Source organism: Eubalaena glacialis, chromosome 5 (assembly GCF_028564815.1).
Source record: "Eubalaena glacialis isolate mEubGla1 chromosome 5, mEubGla1.1.hap2.+ XY, whole genome shotgun sequence".
NCBI classification, from domain to species: Eukaryota; Metazoa; Chordata; class Mammalia; order Artiodactyla; family Balaenidae; genus Eubalaena; species Eubalaena glacialis.
In genome coordinates this window covers 30,017,764-30,035,577 of record NC_083720.1, presented here as the reverse complement: position 1 = coordinate 30,035,577, position 17,814 = coordinate 30,017,764, and the positions used below count along the sequence as shown (strand labels likewise).

The 17,814-nt window shown below is 36.0% G+C and overlaps 1 protein-coding gene across 1 annotated transcript in view; it reads left to right on the top strand.

Moving 5' to 3' along the window:
• The first annotated feature begins 321 nt into the window (after positions 1-321).
• The window catches only part of ENPEP (glutamyl aminopeptidase), a 104,539-nt gene continuing 87,046 nt past the window's right edge, over positions 322-17,814 (top strand). The window contains exons 1-3 of the mRNA XM_061192049.1: positions 322-1,248; positions 14,928-15,069; positions 17,110-17,241. Coding sequence (XP_061048032.1) covers positions 623-1,248; positions 14,928-15,069; positions 17,110-17,241 — 900 coding nt within the window. The 5' untranslated portion in view covers positions 322-622. The remainder of the gene's footprint in view (positions 1,249-14,927; positions 15,070-17,109; positions 17,242-17,814) is intronic.

Below are 17,814 nucleotides of genomic sequence, written 5' to 3'. Positions count from 1 at the left end.
GGACCTGACTTTGGCAAAAGGCAGAATCTGAATGTTTACATAAGATGAGGAAAAAGAACGAAAAGAAAACACAGCTACCTAAAAAATAGCTGAGATGCAAGAAGCCCTTTGGTTAGGAGAGAGAGACTGTGCACACAACAGGAAGAAGCCACAGACTCAGTGGCAAAGGGTGAGTTTTTCCATCACAAGCACACCTCTTTCCCAAACGCTCTCTCCTCGAAAGCTGCTGACAGAGCTTTGGCAAAGGATCATCCTCCCGCTGGCTGATAAGCTAAGCCCTGTTTTATATTTAACTCACTCCAGTAGCAGGAGTGGAGTGGGGGATGCGTTGTTTGTAAGAGGAGCCGTGACAATATTCTCGTCAGTCCTCTTCCTCCAGCTCAGCTCCTCTTCTGGAGTCCTTACCCCACCCCCTTGTTTCCACATTCATCCTTGAGTGTCTAGTGGGAACGTGAAGGGAGAGGAAAAGACTCAAGCAGCCAGAGAGAGAGAGAGGTGTGGGAAAGGCGAAAGCAGGCTGCCAAACCAGGGAATTCCTTCCAATTGAAAAAGGAAGACTGCTGACGTTAGTCAGTTAAATTTAACAACCTTTTATGTGTAACATTTGACTTTGGAAACAAAAATGATCTTGGAGGAGGGAGAAGGCTCTAAGAGATATTGCATTAAAGGGAAACATGTGGCCATTATCTGTGCGGTGGTGGTGGGTGTCGGATTAATAGTAGGACTTTCCGTGGGCTTGACCAGATCGTGTGACTCTACCGACGGAGGACAGGGCACAACCCAGGCTCCTTCCCACAGGCCTCCCACTTTGAGCCCTCCACAGGACCAGGGGCTCTGCCCTGCCAGTGAAGATGAAAGTGGAGGCTGGAAAAATTTCAGGCTGCCGGACTTCATCAACCCAGTGCACTACGACCTGGAGGTGAAGCCCCTGTTGGAGGAGGACACGTACACGGGCAGCGTGAACATCTCCATCAACGTGAGCTCACCCACCCGGAACCTGTGGCTGCACCTCCGGGAGACGAGGATCACCCAGCTCCCGGTGCTGAGGAAGCCTTCTGGGGAGCAGGTGAAAGTCAGGCGGTGCTTCGAATACAAAAAGCAGGAGTATGTGGTGGTGGAGACAGAAGAAGAGCTTGCACCCAACGGTGGCAAGGGTCTCTACCATTTGACCATGGAGTTCGCCGGCCGGCTGAACGGCTCGCTCGTGGGGTTTTATAGAACAACATACGTGGAGAAAGGACAAATCAAGTAAAATTTTTTTTTTTTTGCTTTATTTCTCCAAAGCTATATATTTGCTTTCCATTTCTTCTCCTTCCCTTTCACTTTCCACCTTTCAATTATATTGATGGTCTGATCTTTATCTAAACTTGGTCTTATTTCTGCCTGTTCATCTGGGAAGCAAAAATTCTTGCCCTTTTATATTTTCAAAGCCTATCACAAAATTTGAAAGTATTGAATGAGCTGCATGGAGTCTAAAAAATCAGTGTAAGTCCTTTATTTCATCAGGAAAAATCATAATATACTGCATTCTATCCTTAATATTTACATAAACTACCTCAAACTTTAAAAATACATGTGTCTGGTAAATTTCACTGGTGATATTCTTGGGCTATATGGCAATGATTTTAAAGTGAACTTTTAAAATGATATCACACTAAATTTAAGTGAAAATCAGTAAATATCAATTATAATTTTGTCTGTTTTATTGGAGAAGAAACATTGAAAGAGTATGTAAAACCCACGCAATTGTCTTTGTGTTTTCATTTAGGAAGGAAGGTAGGACTATGTCTTTTTAATCTCACATGGCCAGAACCATGTTTTACAGATAAGCTTTCAATAAATACTCATTGAGTCCATACATTAGTGGTAGCACACGGATAAATCTTCAGGCTTATTATCTATCATGCAGTATGCAGTGGTTATGCTAAGGCTTTTGTGACATAGAAGATATATTAAGCAATTAAGAACGTAAATATATCCCTCCCACACAGCCCTCCTAGTATACATGTATATATACTTGCATTCCCTGAGTCTAGCCAAATGGTAACTTGCCTTGTCGCTCAATCAGAGGCTATTACTAGAGCTTTGTTAAAGGCATAAACTCTCTCAATGAACTCAAAAAACCTTCACTCTGTGGGTGTGGTCCTTGCATCAGAGAGGAAGGCTACACCTGAGGTACCACTGAACTTGAAACTGCTTTGACCTTTGCCTACTTAGATTCTGAACAAGTAAATGATTAAGGAACCTTATGTCACTGTTCAGAGTAAGACTGAGGCCAGCCCTCTGAATATTCCTTTCCTATGTTGTTTTAAGCATTTTATAGAGCAAAGCAAATCTTTTGGTCAAAATTCTTCCTACTGTTTGTCAGAGAGACCCAGGGATTAAAATAAAATATTATACATTCTTATCTCACTGTGTAGTACAGCAATAAACTGAGTAGAAATGATAGTTTGAAAAAATATTTGGAGGGATCATGTTCATATAGATACTGTATCTTAATATTACTTGCAAAAAACAAGCTTCTTTATTGTTTACATATTCTTTGTTTATAAAAATTACAAATGTTGAAAGCATAGAAAATTATAAAAAGGAAAAAAAGAACCTATAAATAATTTCACCACCCAGTGGTTAGCCCTGTTAACACGCTAATGTATATTCCAATTTTTTTTAGGTAATCAAAATTGTAATTATATTATGTCTACATATCTCTCTGTCCATATACCTTTTAACTGAATATACTGTAAGCCTTTCCCTTTGTTAAATATTTTCAAGAATCTGATTTTAAAGACTGTGCAATATTCCACTGCATGAATGCAGTTATTTTTTTAAAACCAATTCCCTAATGTTGGACATTCAAGTAGCTTCCAGTATTTTATTACTATAAACAAGTCAGAAAGAACATAGTTGTAAGTACCTCTGTAAGTGTGTATCTGTTTATTTTCTCATGTTAGGATATAGTCTGAAAAATAGAATTGCTGGGTCAAAGGGTACAAATATGTCAAGAAACATGTAACATTTATTTTGTTTAATTATTTCATAAATAAGACACATTCACTACAGAAAACTTGAGAAACAGAAAATTATAAGAAAAAAATCCATCTATAAGTCCATCACTCAAGCATAGTCATTGTTAGTATTTAGGCAGACATTCTTCTAGCTATTTTTTCTGGATACAGATAAACATAGCATTATTATGCTGTATATAGTACTGTGTAACATGTTTTTACAATATATCAACACTTTAACATGTAATTTGGTATTCTTCCACAAATGACTTAATGGATATATGATAGCCCATTGTATCAATATAATGTAATTCATTCAACTTTCTCATTAGATTTGGGCACTTGAATTGCTTCTACTTTTTTACCTATAAAATGTAATGAACAGCCTTATAAAAAACTATGAGTAGTATTTTCTAATATTTCTATAGGAAATTTCTTAGGAAATTGGCTCAAACTACACATGTATGAGTGCATGCATGTGTGTGTATATATACACACATCTACACATATATAACACATGTGCATGCACATATGTATATGTGTCTCCAAACTGACTTTCAAAAATATGTCCCAAATTACATTTCCACAAACAATGAATGAAAGAACTTATTTCTCTGAGCCTTACTAACGATAAGATGATTTTTTTAAATGTTTGCAGTTTGGTAAAGGAATAATACTCTAAAGAATATCTACCTTCAAGAGATTTTAAAAATCTGTTAGTGTAAAGTGAAAACAAGTAAAAACTTTTAAATGATTATTGCTAAGAGTTTAAAACTGCTTTTTGGGTTGTGAAAACAACAGAAATTGCATCTGAGTAAAGCCATCAAAATACTTTATAAAATTCTATACATTACAGGAAGGCCAAAAAATATGGAACACAGTTCCATTAATAAGTTTCTGTTATGTATTTTATAAGTACAAAAAATTACTAAATGCTAAAATATATATTATTCATTCTAACTCTTTGGATTATTTTACTGTATGAGTTAGTTTTATGATAAAATATATACTTGAGAGACGATATTCTGAAACTTAGCTGTTTTAGTTGCTAAAATACTCAGAAATACTAAGTGACGCAAGGTTGGGGAGGAAGGCTGGTGCTCAATTAGGCTCCCATGGAGGACTGGTGTCACCAGGTTTGTCTGTTTTCATTGGTAGCAGTTGAGGCTCTCACATTACACAGGATGCAGCCAGTTTTGCACTGCACACATGGTTTTGGAATGGTTCTGGAACATACTCAATAACCTCATTTAGGCTCAATGGAATACTTTTTGTTTTTCTTATTATGAAATATTTCAAGCATATGAGAAAAGTGCATTGTTTTCTTTCAAGCCTGTGAACAACATTTTGACAATGCAGGCCTCCCTAGTGGGTCTCATCTACAGAGTGCAGAGGAGGGCCACAAGAGTGAGTTCAGGGGGAACAGCACCATCCTTTCATATTATAGAGTGAACTTTGTAATATTTGATGCTCATACAATTTCAAATACCATCAGAGTAATGCATTTTATGTATACCATCAAGATTATACTTTCCAACCCTTCTGCCTTATTGTAAAATTAACTCCAGGATTGAGTATATGTGGTATGGGATACGACCGTCGCAACCACAATGCAAATAAACATTAGTGCACTCAATAGTAACCAAAATTACTTGATGTCTGTAAATACAACCGACACTTGAACTTCACAGAGAAGAGACAACTATCTGAGCTTCTTTCCCTTAAAATTCAGAGGCAAATGGAGACTTGGAGAAGAAGGTAGAGCCAGTTTAGAGTTCCCTAGCCCTAATAACCATATCATCTCACTGGGGAGAGAGCTATAGTGAGGCTCAGGAGAAGAAAGTTTGGGAAACTTAACAGCCACTTTTCCTACTCTCTGGTCTGTTCCTTCGGATCTGAGGAAAACCACTTTGAAGGACTGGAACCTTTGGAATGTTTTCCTGCCCACACCACCAAACCACTTCAACACTCTTTCTCAATAGTTATGTAGGATTTCCAGTTGTTTTCTTCTCAGAGTTCCCCTCTACTCACATCTCCGAAGTATATAACAATATTCTCTTCTCTCCAAGGTTCAGCATTTCCTTCTCTGCATTTGGATTGCTCTTACACAGCATTTCCTAATTATCTGTTCCACGGAGTTCTAGTTGCATGGGATATTAATAGATATTGCCAGAAAAATGCAAGGGAGGGATTCTGTGGCCAAATTTCTTTGGGAAATAATACTAAACACAAAATTATGTTAAAGTTTTTTAAACTTTAAAGTTTTTTTAAATGGTGGGACTTTTCAGAGACTTTTATATGATAATGTTCATTATGAACCTCTAGAAGCTGCCATAGTATGCAGTTTCCCAACTTCATGAGACTGTGGAATCTTCTGTGGGTCCCTGAGAGTAGGGTCCCTGTGTCTCTCTTGTTCACTACCTAGCACACAGAGAGAACTTAATGATTATTAAATGAATATATAGAAATTTTCATACAGGCTCTCACACTAGTGTCCTCTGGAACATGCTGGGACATGCTGCATCACCACAGCCCCTTTCCCATAGAGGAATCCAATTTCCACCAATGACACCTCCACCTTCCCACTCAGTCAGGATGGAAAACTTCCCTTGGTTCCTTTTCTCCCCATCTTGTCAAAGGCAAGAGGAGTCAGTAGAATCTTCTTTTGACTTAGGAATGCAGTCTTCGTACTTTAAGGACTGAGAACCATTGGAATTGACAGGAATTGCAACAAGAATTTAAAAGAGGGACAGATGGTTTCCGGTTTGGGTTTTCTGGGTTTTTACAGCATTGCTGGGATTGAAGCTGAATTTTGATGTAACGGTGGGATTTCAATAGGCAGAGGCAAGCAAGAAGGTAAAAGCAGGCAAACAGGAAAGGCACTAGGTCAAAAAAGCATAGTAGGGAGAAGAAATAAGTTTGTAGGAGAGGTTTATATGAAGAGGCTAGCTAGAGATAACTCTGGAAAACCCATAGGAAAAAAAAAGTAAGGATAATTAATGACAGGCATTATGCAGGAAAAGTTAACCAATGACTATTTACATGGGGAGGAAAGAACTAAATCTATACATGAGTATATGAGAGAAACTGCAGTTATCCAGGAAAGAGAAGATGATGAGGATCAGGTAGGACAGTGATTTCAGGACAGACAGAAGAGAACATAATGGAGAAAATAGCTTGCAGGTAATGTAGTCAGGATTTGCAGACTGACTGGCTATGGGAAGAGATGAGTTATAGATCTAGGATGCTCCAGATATCTGATCTGATAGCCCACACCTTTCACTGATATTGAAAATAGAAGAACCAGGTTTAGAAGGGAAGGTCATGAATTCGGTGGCAGATGTGTTGAATGCCTGTCAGACATCTAGGAAGAGATGTCTAGTTGGCATTTGGATAATTAAATCTGAAGCACAAGGTTAGGGCTTGTGATAAAGATTTAAGAGTTAAGTGGAAACAGAGCAGAAATCATTGAGATGGTCATAATTAAGTGTGTGTGTGTGTGTGTGTGTCTGTGTGCACGTGTGCATGCATTATATCCTCACGCACAGATATGTATACTCATTTGTAGTTTTGATCTTGAAATTTTAATTGTATGTCAGTTTATTCATTATATTGATATGTCGAGCTATCAGTATGCCCATTATCAATATAGAACAGCTTCAGCAGGGGTGTCTTGTTTACTTGTTGCAGGATGCGTAGTAATTTCCTTTATTTTGGAAGCAAGGAAACAATAAGAAATTTTACTTGACCTTGAGTATCCTCTACATAGAAAAAAAGCATTTGGAAAATAAATTTAAATAATTAATTGGTTCAAACCACCATAAAAATAGGTTGGAGTTTGAATAATCTAGATGGGTTGTCTTGCACTGATCAGCTCCTCTACTGAATTCTGGAACTCTTTACTAGTCTGCAAAGATACTTCATTGTGGCCGCCTCGCCTGCATCAGAAGTCTTTCATTTAAGTTTTTCACCCAGACCTTGCTGTTTATTTTGCTGGCTCAAGATATTAAACTGCTGAACATAGCCTGAGAGTCTTCATTGGAAACAGTATGCCAGATGATTTATGAGGTAATCAAGTAGTTGGGTTTTTTTAAGTTGATTCAGAGTGAACGGTTGGTGCTTGCAATCATCACTTCCTCTCTCTTCAGCTTTCTCTAAGGTCACCTTGATCTGATGCACTCAGAGAAGTCAGAGGAATGCCTTCCCTTTTGTAAATTAACAAGCTACACAGAATTATATTTTTAATGTGCTGGGTCTAGTAAGTGACTTACAACACAGAGAGGCCCCTATGTAAAAATGGTTTACCTCAGCACATTTGCCTGGCATTATAATTATTTAGGACGTACCCAAGAGTTACTCCTGAACATACTGTGAGATTAGCTGGGTCTTTTCCATTAATTTGCAAATCAATTCATCTAATTTTAAAAAGAAGTTTTAATCACTGAATAAAACCTCCCCAAAGAAGTTGTGATCTAAAATGGTTTTGTATTGCTATCTCATATACATTGTTTTCAAATCTGCATACATTTAGAAAACTTTAGTAACTCTGGATGGAATTTAGCATATACAAATAGGGCCTTTTTAAATAATTGAAGTATAGTTGATTTATTATATTAGTTTCAGGTATACAACACAGTGATTCAATATTTTTATAGATTATACTCCATTTAAAGTTACTATAAAATATTGGCTATATTCCCTGTGCTGTACAATATATCCTTGTAGCTTATTTATTTTATACATAGTAGTTTGTACCTCTTAATCCCCTACCACATCTTGCCCCTCCCCCCTTCCCTATCCCCACTGGTAACCACTAGTTTGTTCTCTATATCTGTGAGTCTATTTCTGTTTTGTTATATTTGTTTGTTTATTTTTTAGATTCCACATATAAGTGATAACATACAGTATTTGTCTTTCTCTGTCTGACTTATTTCATTAAGCATAATGCCCTTCAGGTCTATGAATATTATTGCAAATGGCAGACTTTCATTCTTTTTTATGGATGAGTAATATCCATTGCACACATAGATACTACATCCTCTTTATCCATTCATTTGTTGATGGACACTTAGGTTGCTTCCATATCTTGTCTATGAACATTGGAGTGCATGTATCTTTTCAAATTAGTGTTTTCATTTTTTTTCCAGATAGATACCCAGGACTGGAATTGCTGGGTTATATGGTAGTCCAATTTTTAGTTTTATGAGGAACCTCCATACTGTTTTCCATAGTGACTGTACCAATTTGCATTCCCACCAACAGTGTACCAGGGTTCCCTTTTCTCCACATCCTTACCAACATTTATTATTTGTGTTTTTTGATAATAGTCATTCTGACAGGTGTGAGGCGATATCTCACTGTTTTGATTTACATTTCTCTGATCATTAGTGATGTTGAGCATATTTTTGTGTGCCTGTTCCCCATCTGTATGTCTTCTTTGGAAAATTGTCTGTTCAGGTCTTCTGCCATTTTTATTCAGCTTGTTCATTTTTTGGGTATTGAGTTGTATAAGTTGTTTATATATTATGGATATTAACCCCTTACTGGTCATATCATTTGCTAATCTTTTCTCCCATTTAATAGGCTGTCTTTTTGTTCTGTTGATGATTCCCTTTGCTGTGCAAAAGCTTTTAATTAGATCCCATTTGTTTATTTTTTATTTTGTTTCCTTTGCCTTAGGACACGGATCTAAAAAAATATTGCTACAATTTATGTGAAAGAGTGTTCTGCCTATGTTTTCTTCTAGGGGTTTTATGATTTCTGGTCTTACATTTAGGTCTTTAATTTATTTTGAGTTGATTTTTGTATATGGTGTGAGAAAATGTTCTAATTTCATTCTTTTACATGTAGCTGTCCAGGTTTCTGAGCACCATTTATTAAAGAAACTGTCTTTTCCCCATTGTATAGTCTTGCCTCCTTTGTCATAAATTAATTGACTATAAGTGCGTGTGTTTATTTCTCGGCTCTCTATTCTGTTCTATTGATCTACGTGTCTGATTTTGTGCCAGTATTATACTGTTTTGGTTACTGTAGCTTTGTAGTATAGTCTGAAGCCAGAGAGTGACATCTCCAGCTTTGTTCTCTTTTCTCAAGATTGCTTTGGCAAATTGGGGTCTTTTGTGGTTCCATATGAATTTCAGGATTATTTGCTCCAGTTCTGTGAAAAACGTCACGAGTATTTTGATAGGGATTGCATTAAATCTGTAGATTGCTTTGGGTAGTGTGGACATTTTAACAGTATCAATTCTTCTAATCCATGAACCTAAGATATCTTTCCATTTCTTTGCATCATCTTCAATTTCCTTCATCGATGTCTTATACTTTTCAGAGTATAGGTTTCTCACCTCCTTGGTTAAGTTTATTCCTAGGTATTTTATTCTTTTTGATGTGATTTTAAACAGGATTATTTTCTTGCTTTATCTTTCTTTTGGTTCATTATTAGTGTATAGAAAAGCAACAGATTTCTGTATACTAATCTTGTATCTTGCAAGTTTACTGATTTCATTTATTAGTTCTAATAGTTTTTTAGTGGAGACTTTAGGGTTTTCTATATATAGTATCATGCAAATAATGACTTCTTTTACTTCTTTCTTTCCTATTTGGATGCCTTTTGTTTTTTCTTCTTGTATGATTGCTGTGGCTAGGATCTCCAACACTATGTAAATAATTGACAAGAATGGGCATCCTTGTCTTGTTCCTGATTTTAGAGGAAAAGCTTTCAGCTTTCCACCACTGAGTATGATGTTAGCTGTGGGTTTGTCATGTATGGGCTTTATTATGTTGAGATATGTTCCCTTTATACCAACTTCAATGACAGTTTTTATCATGAGTGGATGTTGAATTTTGTTAAATGCTTTTCCTACAGCTATTAAGATAATCATGTGATTTTTATGTTTCCTGTTGTTAATGTGGTGTATCACATTGATTGATTTGTGGATCTTGAACCATCACTGCATCCCTGGAATAAATCCTACTTGATCATGGTGTCTGATCCTTTTTATATGTTGTTGAATTCAGTTTGCTGATATTTCATTGAGGATTTTTATATCTATATGCATCAGAGATATTGGCTTGTAATTTTCTTTTTTTGTAGTATTTTTGCCTACTTTCAGTATCAGAGCAATGGTGGCCTCATGGAGTGAATTTGGAAGTGTTCCCTCCTCTTCAATTTTTTTAGAATAGTTTGAGAAGGATAGATATTAGCTCTTCTCTATATGTTTGGTAGAATTCCCCTGTGACGCTGTCTGGTCCTGGACTTTTGTTTGATAGGAGTTTTTTTTAGATTGGTCTGTTCGGATTGTCTATTTCTTCCTGATGCAGTCTTGGAAGATTTTATGTCTCTAGAAATTTATCCATTTCTTCTAGGTTGTCTAAGTTATTGCTTTATTGCTGTTCATAATATTCTCTTATTTTTTTTAATCTCTGTTACATTGGTTGTAATTTCTCCTCTTTCATTTCTTATTTTGTTAATTTGGGTCCTCTCTCTTTTTTCTTGGTGAGCCTGGCTAAACACTTATAAAGTTTGTTTATCTTTCCAAAAAAACAGCTCTTGGTTTTATTGATCTTTTCTATTTTTTTTCAGTGTCTGTTTATTTCCTTTCTGATCTTTATTATTTCCTTCTTTCTGCTGACTTTGGGCTCTGTTTGTTCTTCTTTTTCTAAGTCTTTTAGTTGGTAGGTTAGGTTGTTTATGTGAGACTTTTCTTGTTTCTTGAGGTAAGCCTGTGTTGCTATAAATTTCTCTCTTAAAAACTGCTTCTGAGGCATCCCATAGATTTTGGATAGTTATGTTTTTATTTCCATTTGTCTCAAGGTATTTTCTGATTTCCTCTTTGATTTCTTGATTGACCCATTGGTTTTTTAGTAGCATGTTGTTTAGTCTCCACCTGTTTGTGTTTTTCCTGTTTTTCTTCCTGTAAATTATTTCTACTTTCATACCATTGTAGTCAGAAAAAATGCTTGATATAATTTCTATCCTCTTAAATTTGTTGAGACTTGTTTTGTGGCCTAGCATACAATCTATCCTGGAGAATGTTGCATGGGCTCTTGAAAAGAATGTGTATTCTGCTGTTTTTGGATGGAATGTCCTGTAGATACATATTAAGTCCAACTGGTCTAATGTGTCATTTAAGACCACTGATTTCTTAATGGTTTTCTATCTGATGATTCTATCTGGATGACTGTCCATTGAGGTAAGTGGTGTGATCAAGTCCCCTACTATTATTGTATTATTGTCAATTTCTCCCTTTTTGTCTGTTAATCACACTCATATTCCCAAATTAGTTATCTGGCTTATTTCTGAGGTGTGACTAAACTGAAACATTCTTGCAGAGAGTGACTTTTCCTCTTCCTTTGCCTGGGGAAGAAATCAGAATCAAGAGGAATTCAAAAGAAAAAAGCAGCTGACTAAACATGGGGTTGGAGCCTCATGGATCTTCTTATAAATCCTTAGTACAATGGGGAAGTGTACAGGCTTCTTTATATTCTGATGCATTTGCAATTCACTACAGTCTACATGTGTTAGAAACTTCAACTGATTAGTTAAACTGTTACCACAAAAACTATTCAGTAATACTGAAGAATAAATTCTTGGCTGGGACTTTTTAGGTAACTATTTTGAAATAATTTCAAACTTAACAGAACAGTTACAAGAACAATACAAGGAACTCCTAGGAACACTACCAATTGTTTACATTCTGTCCTATTTCCTCTCTCCCCAGCAACCTCATGTCTCTGTCTCTCTCTCGACCTTTAGAGTATATTGAAACATTCTCTCCCTTTACCTCTTCACATTCAGTATATATTTCTTAAGTACAGGGACATTTTCTAACATAACCACAGTACAGTTATCAGAATCAGAACATTTAACATTGATATGATAATCATCTAATCCACAGTCATAATCAAATTTCATCAATTAACCCAGTATTTTTTTCCCAGTCCAGTATCCAGTTTGGATTCATGCAACGCATTTAATGTCATGCCTTTTTAGACTCCTTTAAACTGGAACAGTCCCTTGCCTTTCTTTGTCTTTCACAACCTTGATATTTTTGAAGAGCACAGGCCAGTTATTTTGAGAATATCCCTCAGTTTTAGTTTGTCTGATTTTCCTCATGATTTAAAAATGCAAGTTAAGCATTTTTGTCAGGAATTTCACAGAAGTGATACTTAGTCCCTCTCACGAAGTCACATCAGGACACACGTTATGTTGATTTGTACAATTATTAGTGATCTTTGATTACTTGCTTAAGGAGGTATCCAACAGTTTTCTTCATTGTAAAGTTATAATTTTTTTCTTTGTAAGTAATTTTCAGAGAAAGTGTTTGAAACTATTCAGATATCCCTTTCCTCAACAAACTTCCATCCACTTTGTTTTGGCATCCACTGATGATTTTCTGAGCCATCATTCCTCCTAAAATTATTAGTAGGCAATCTACTGTAAAGAAGAGCTTTCCTTCGCCCCACTTATTTATTTATTCATGTTTTATCATGGATTCTTATTTTAATCAATAGTTTATAATTCCATTACTTATTTTGATGTTCCCCCAGATCTGGCCAGGGGTAGTCCCCTCAAGCTGGCTTTTGTGTCCTTTTGACTTATTCTTATGATTCTTTGAAAACTTCCTTACTTTTTGGCAAAGCAAGATGTTCCAGGATCATTTTGGACCTTTCCGATCCAGCACTGGAATCAGCCATTTTTATGAAGAGTTCTGGTTCCTTTTATTGGAGAGTGGTAATGGGAACTAGTTGTGCTCATTGCCAGAAGCTTGTCATTTCTTCTAGTCCTGTTCAGCAGACAAAACTAGGAAATACATGTCTCTGTGTATTTTTATATCCATTTACATATATAGATACATGTGTATGTGAAAAATCATTGAACATACATTGAACCTGCAGTTACAGTTCAATACCAAGGTCTAATCTTCCTTTTTTACAAATTTATAACTCTCTTCCCCAGCTGTGAGAAACCTGCCTTCTGTTATCCTCATTTTTTTTTCATTTGCTCAAGCTTGGGATACAGAGAAGATTGTTTCTGAACTGTTAACTCATGCCACTGCAACAATCCAAATCTAAACCTACTTACTGGAGCTCAATATTGATTTACAGTTATTTTTAGGTAAAATTTATATACATTAAATGCACACATCTAATGGGAACAATTCAATGAATTTTGACAAATGCACACATCTTTGTTAACCACACCCATAAAAAGGTATAGTTTCTTTTTTAACATCTTTATTGGAGCATAATTGCTTTACAATGGTGTGTTAGTTTCTGCTTTATAACAAAATGAACCAGCTATACATAAGGTATAGAGTTTTTCAGTCATCCCAGAAAGTTGTCCCCCTCAGTCAACAGTGTCCTAAAAGACAGCCCTTTTCCAGTTTTATTTTTTACAGCTTAGTTTTTTTGGCTGAGTTTTTAACAACTAATTTTTGTATCCAGAGGGTTTTTAAAAGAAATTCAAAAATATTTTAATTTCTTGTAGTTGGATGTTGACCTATGACATATTATTTTTTAGATAAGTTAATGTATATAATGCATCCTTGAACCCAAATGAAATGAAGACACTTACCATGGCCTCTGCTGACCCCTTAGTCCCTCCAGTTCACTGTACTTCAGCTACACTGGACATCTTTCAGGTCCTCAACCACATTAAATTCTTTTCCACTTTAGAGACTGTGCACTTGCTGTTCCCTCTGTTAAGGAAACACATTTTCCCTAATCTTCACCTGTCTGGGTTTTTCTCATCATTCGGATCTCAGCAAACCATCACCTACTCCAAGAGATTGTCCCTGACTACTCTACCTAATATTGCTCACCACTTTTCCTGAGTCATTCTCTGTCACTTCCCCTGTTTTATTTTCTATATAGCTCTTATCACTCTCCTTATTTATCTATTTATTTATTTATTCTTTGTTATTCCCTCAGAATCTAGAATAATGCCTGGTAAATGTGTGTATATGTGTGTGTGTGTGTAGGAAGGGGTTCAATTAATATTTATTGGATCAATGAACAATGTAACAATTTGTTATTCTTTATGAAATACCTTCCTTAGTCTCTGAGAATTCTGAAGTATGAAATATTTTCCTTACACAAATTATTAATGAATATAAGTCAACATTTCTTTCCTTTTACACTTTTTACTCTGCTTACTCTTCTAATGAGCAAATGTACAATATCTTACTGTAATATAACTACATGTAAAAAGTTTACATTCATTGATTTTTTTTGAGCAATTAGTCAGAAAAAAAATTTCCTCTTTGAAATGATGGAAACATTAAACATTAACATTTTAGCTTAATAAGCATTAAGTTAGAGCCATAAAGGAATACTGTCTCTTTCCAAAAGTGGACTTTACACCTGGCCAAAGGTTGCTTCACTGGGAGATTGCTCAGGGACTGACTTTGCATGAAAATGAAAACTAAGGGAGTTGTCCCTGGTGTAACATAAGTAAGAAAGAATGTACTATTAGGGACAGGAGCTGTGGACTCTGGAATACACTCCTCTACTCCATGACAGGACACAGCTGTTCACACTCACAAGGACAGGTACAAGCAAGCCTTTGAGTTTGGCTTTGTGTTTATCTACTTGTTGCTTGATGGCTTTAGGATGGAAAGAGTGATAGCTCAGAATTGGATTGATTTTTGCTCATTTAGAGTTCACAGATTTTTAGTTATGGCAACAAAATACCTAACTACTCATATAAAATATCTGAAGCAGTTTCTGAATTTTCATTTATTTGTTAACCTAACAATTCCAGGAAAGACTTTGACAACTATTTGATAGTTTTCTGGATGGAAACTCATTTTAAGAAATTCAGTAGTTATAATTACATAGCTGATTCTTTTCTATAGGAATAGAAACATAGGGGCTATCAGAAGAGGCAACATATACTTTGTTTGTGTGTTTATTTCTAAGGAGCATAGCAGCCACTGATCATGAACCAACAGATGCCAGGAAATCCTTCCCTTGTTTTGATGAGCCCAACAAAAAGGCAACTTATACAATATCTATCGTCCACCCCAAAGAATATAAGGCACTTTCAAATATGCCAGTGGAGGTGAGTATTTTAAATTTTTTAATTTATGCAGATAGTCTGTTTATAATATCAGGTAAATTACCTGCTTTGCTATGAAAGAACCTACTGAATTCTAAAATAAATGTGCTCTAATAGCTTATTTTGAGGCTTGAAAATACATTTGGGCAATCTCTTTTCTTTGAGTACTAGACATCTTTAATTCAAGATGTCACATTCCAGTCAAAACACCATGTTAGGTTTTCTAAGCAAGAATGGATACAGTAGACATACATTAGCTGGGTTCTGCTTAAATGAAAGAAGCCCCTAATCATGACAAATTAAAGGCAAACTAATGGAATTACAGATTTAAAAATATTCAAGGGCCTAGTTACTATTCTTGGTTTTCAGTTGAATATAAACCCAGTTTTTAATATAGGGCTACTACAAAAAATCATCACTTAAATATTGGAATATAGCCACAACTCCAGGAAACACCATGCCCATAGGTATTCTAGTGAACAAGAAGTACTCATTAAATGTTAAAAAAAAAAAAATAGGCTACAATAAGTTCTGTTTGTATAATTATTAACATGACTCTTTCCTCTGTTACTGCTCCTCATCTGCAGAATGGGTAACGCAGTTAACTAAAGCATCATTACCTCAAGGTTGAGGTTTATTATCCCTTATACCTTTGACACGTAAAAGGGTGAAGCTCATCCTTAGATATAATTGTCACCTACCTAATACCAGAAAAGCACTGTGCCTACATTACATCTCCCATCTTTCTGATCCACTATGTGAAATATCATCGCTGAAATTCATCCTCTTTAATTACAAATATTCCTCGAAAAAGCAAACCAAAGCTGTAAGAAGGTTAAAAAGTAAACTGTTGGTGTAAGCTTATCAACTTTTCTTCTGGTGTCAGACACCTGGGCAATTGGGTTTTGATTGGAGAAGAAAGAGGAAAGGATAAACCTAAACTATGACACTCTAATCCAGAAGACTGGATCAGAATAAAATGCCATCAGAATTTTTTGGCATGGAACGGAGAAAATGAAGGTGGGAGGAGTAAGAATGCAAACTTTACTAACTTCCGTTTATGGTTTCCTCACATGACCTTTTTGTTTTGCAGAGTATATACTTCTTCACTTTCACCTAGTTCCAGAAACTAGTCCTGGAAGAAGGTGAATAATCTGGGTCCTTAGGAGATCGAAACTACTACTAGGTTTTTATCATAGAGTAACTTTGTTGGGGCTCCAACTCTTCTCTATAAGCATGTGCACATAACATGCTTGCCTTGTCGATGATGCATCAAGTTCTAGTCTAGCCTCCCTCTCTTAATCCTTTTTTAAAGCTTTCCACTTTAGTGTGACTCACTGTGTGGCTGCAGGGCATGTGGAAATGTTTAAACAATGGGTAGCAGGAATTAGGCAACTATTCATGGATGAAGTATTAGGACTGAGGACTGGCTGAGAGAGGAAGGCAAAGCTGGCATGGACAGAAAACCAGACAGATGGGGTCGGTAGTTGCATGAAGTAATGCAATCCTTCTCTCTCTCCATGGTAACCAAAGCAGTGACTTTAGTGACCATACCCTGGGTCTCAGATGGAGACAACCAGAGATGGAAAAGACAACCTGACATCCTGCTATGCCTGGTACAGCTATTGCCCTCTTGCACATAGTCAAATCAGCAAATACCTGCTTAGTTCTTCCTGTGTGCAAGGCACTGAGCACTAGCCTTTTCTTCATTAAGAGGCCATAGTACCTGCTAGAATATTATGGCCAGGATTGTGTGTTTAATGTAGAAAGATAAACTCCTGTCCAGTTTATATCACAAAGTTGTATTTCTCCCTGAGAAACCTCAAATGGTATATAGTTCAATCACTCTTTCAGAGGACTAAAAATAAAATGAATTTTCCTCTAGTTTTTTTCAACATCGCCAGTTAGGGGTAAAATTTCTTTTTACACCTAAGCTTTGACAAAGGACTTCTGACTGGAAAGCTAGGTTTGGAGTAATTTTTTGTTTGTCTTGTCCATGATTGATCTTTTTAAAAATAAAAGATTATCTTTTGCTTTCAATAGAAAGAAGAGTCGGTGGATGATAAATGGAATCGAACAACTTTCCAGAAGTCTGTTCCCATGAGCACTTACCTGGTGTGCTTTGCTGTACATCAATTTGACTCCGTAATGAGGATATCAAATAAGGGGATACCTGTGAGTACCATTATATATATTTTAAATTTACCACCTATGCATTTGTGATTTTATAATTTTTTTGAATAGTTTTTTTTTTTTTTCACACAACAGACCAGAAAAGCCCGTTAGTCACCAGGCTCTGTGAGCCTGATGATACACTGAATAATATAGAAAAATGTAAGCTGAAAGGACCCAGGTGAAAAATAAACAAACAAAACAGCCATAGGAATGGATAGTCTTGAATTATTTTAAGGTGAAAATTCACTATAAGTCCAAAGCTAGCTCCTAAGTATATCAGCACAAAGGTATTAAATATTTGCACATGCTTAATTTAGTAAAATGATTGGGTGTATGTGTTTGGGTGGGGTCCCAGATGAAGACCAGAGGGAGAGGAGGAAACCAGAGGGAGATGAATATCCTTCAAGTAACTAAGTACTGAGATGTTTGTGGTGCCATTCCAATACGTAATTCAACATAGGACAACAGCAAAGTATCAAAAGCATTTTCAAAAAGTGTAAGAAAATACAAATAAGCTTTTTTTAAATCAAAATGATGAACTGAATAATTTTCTTTTGAAAAACTAAATACTTT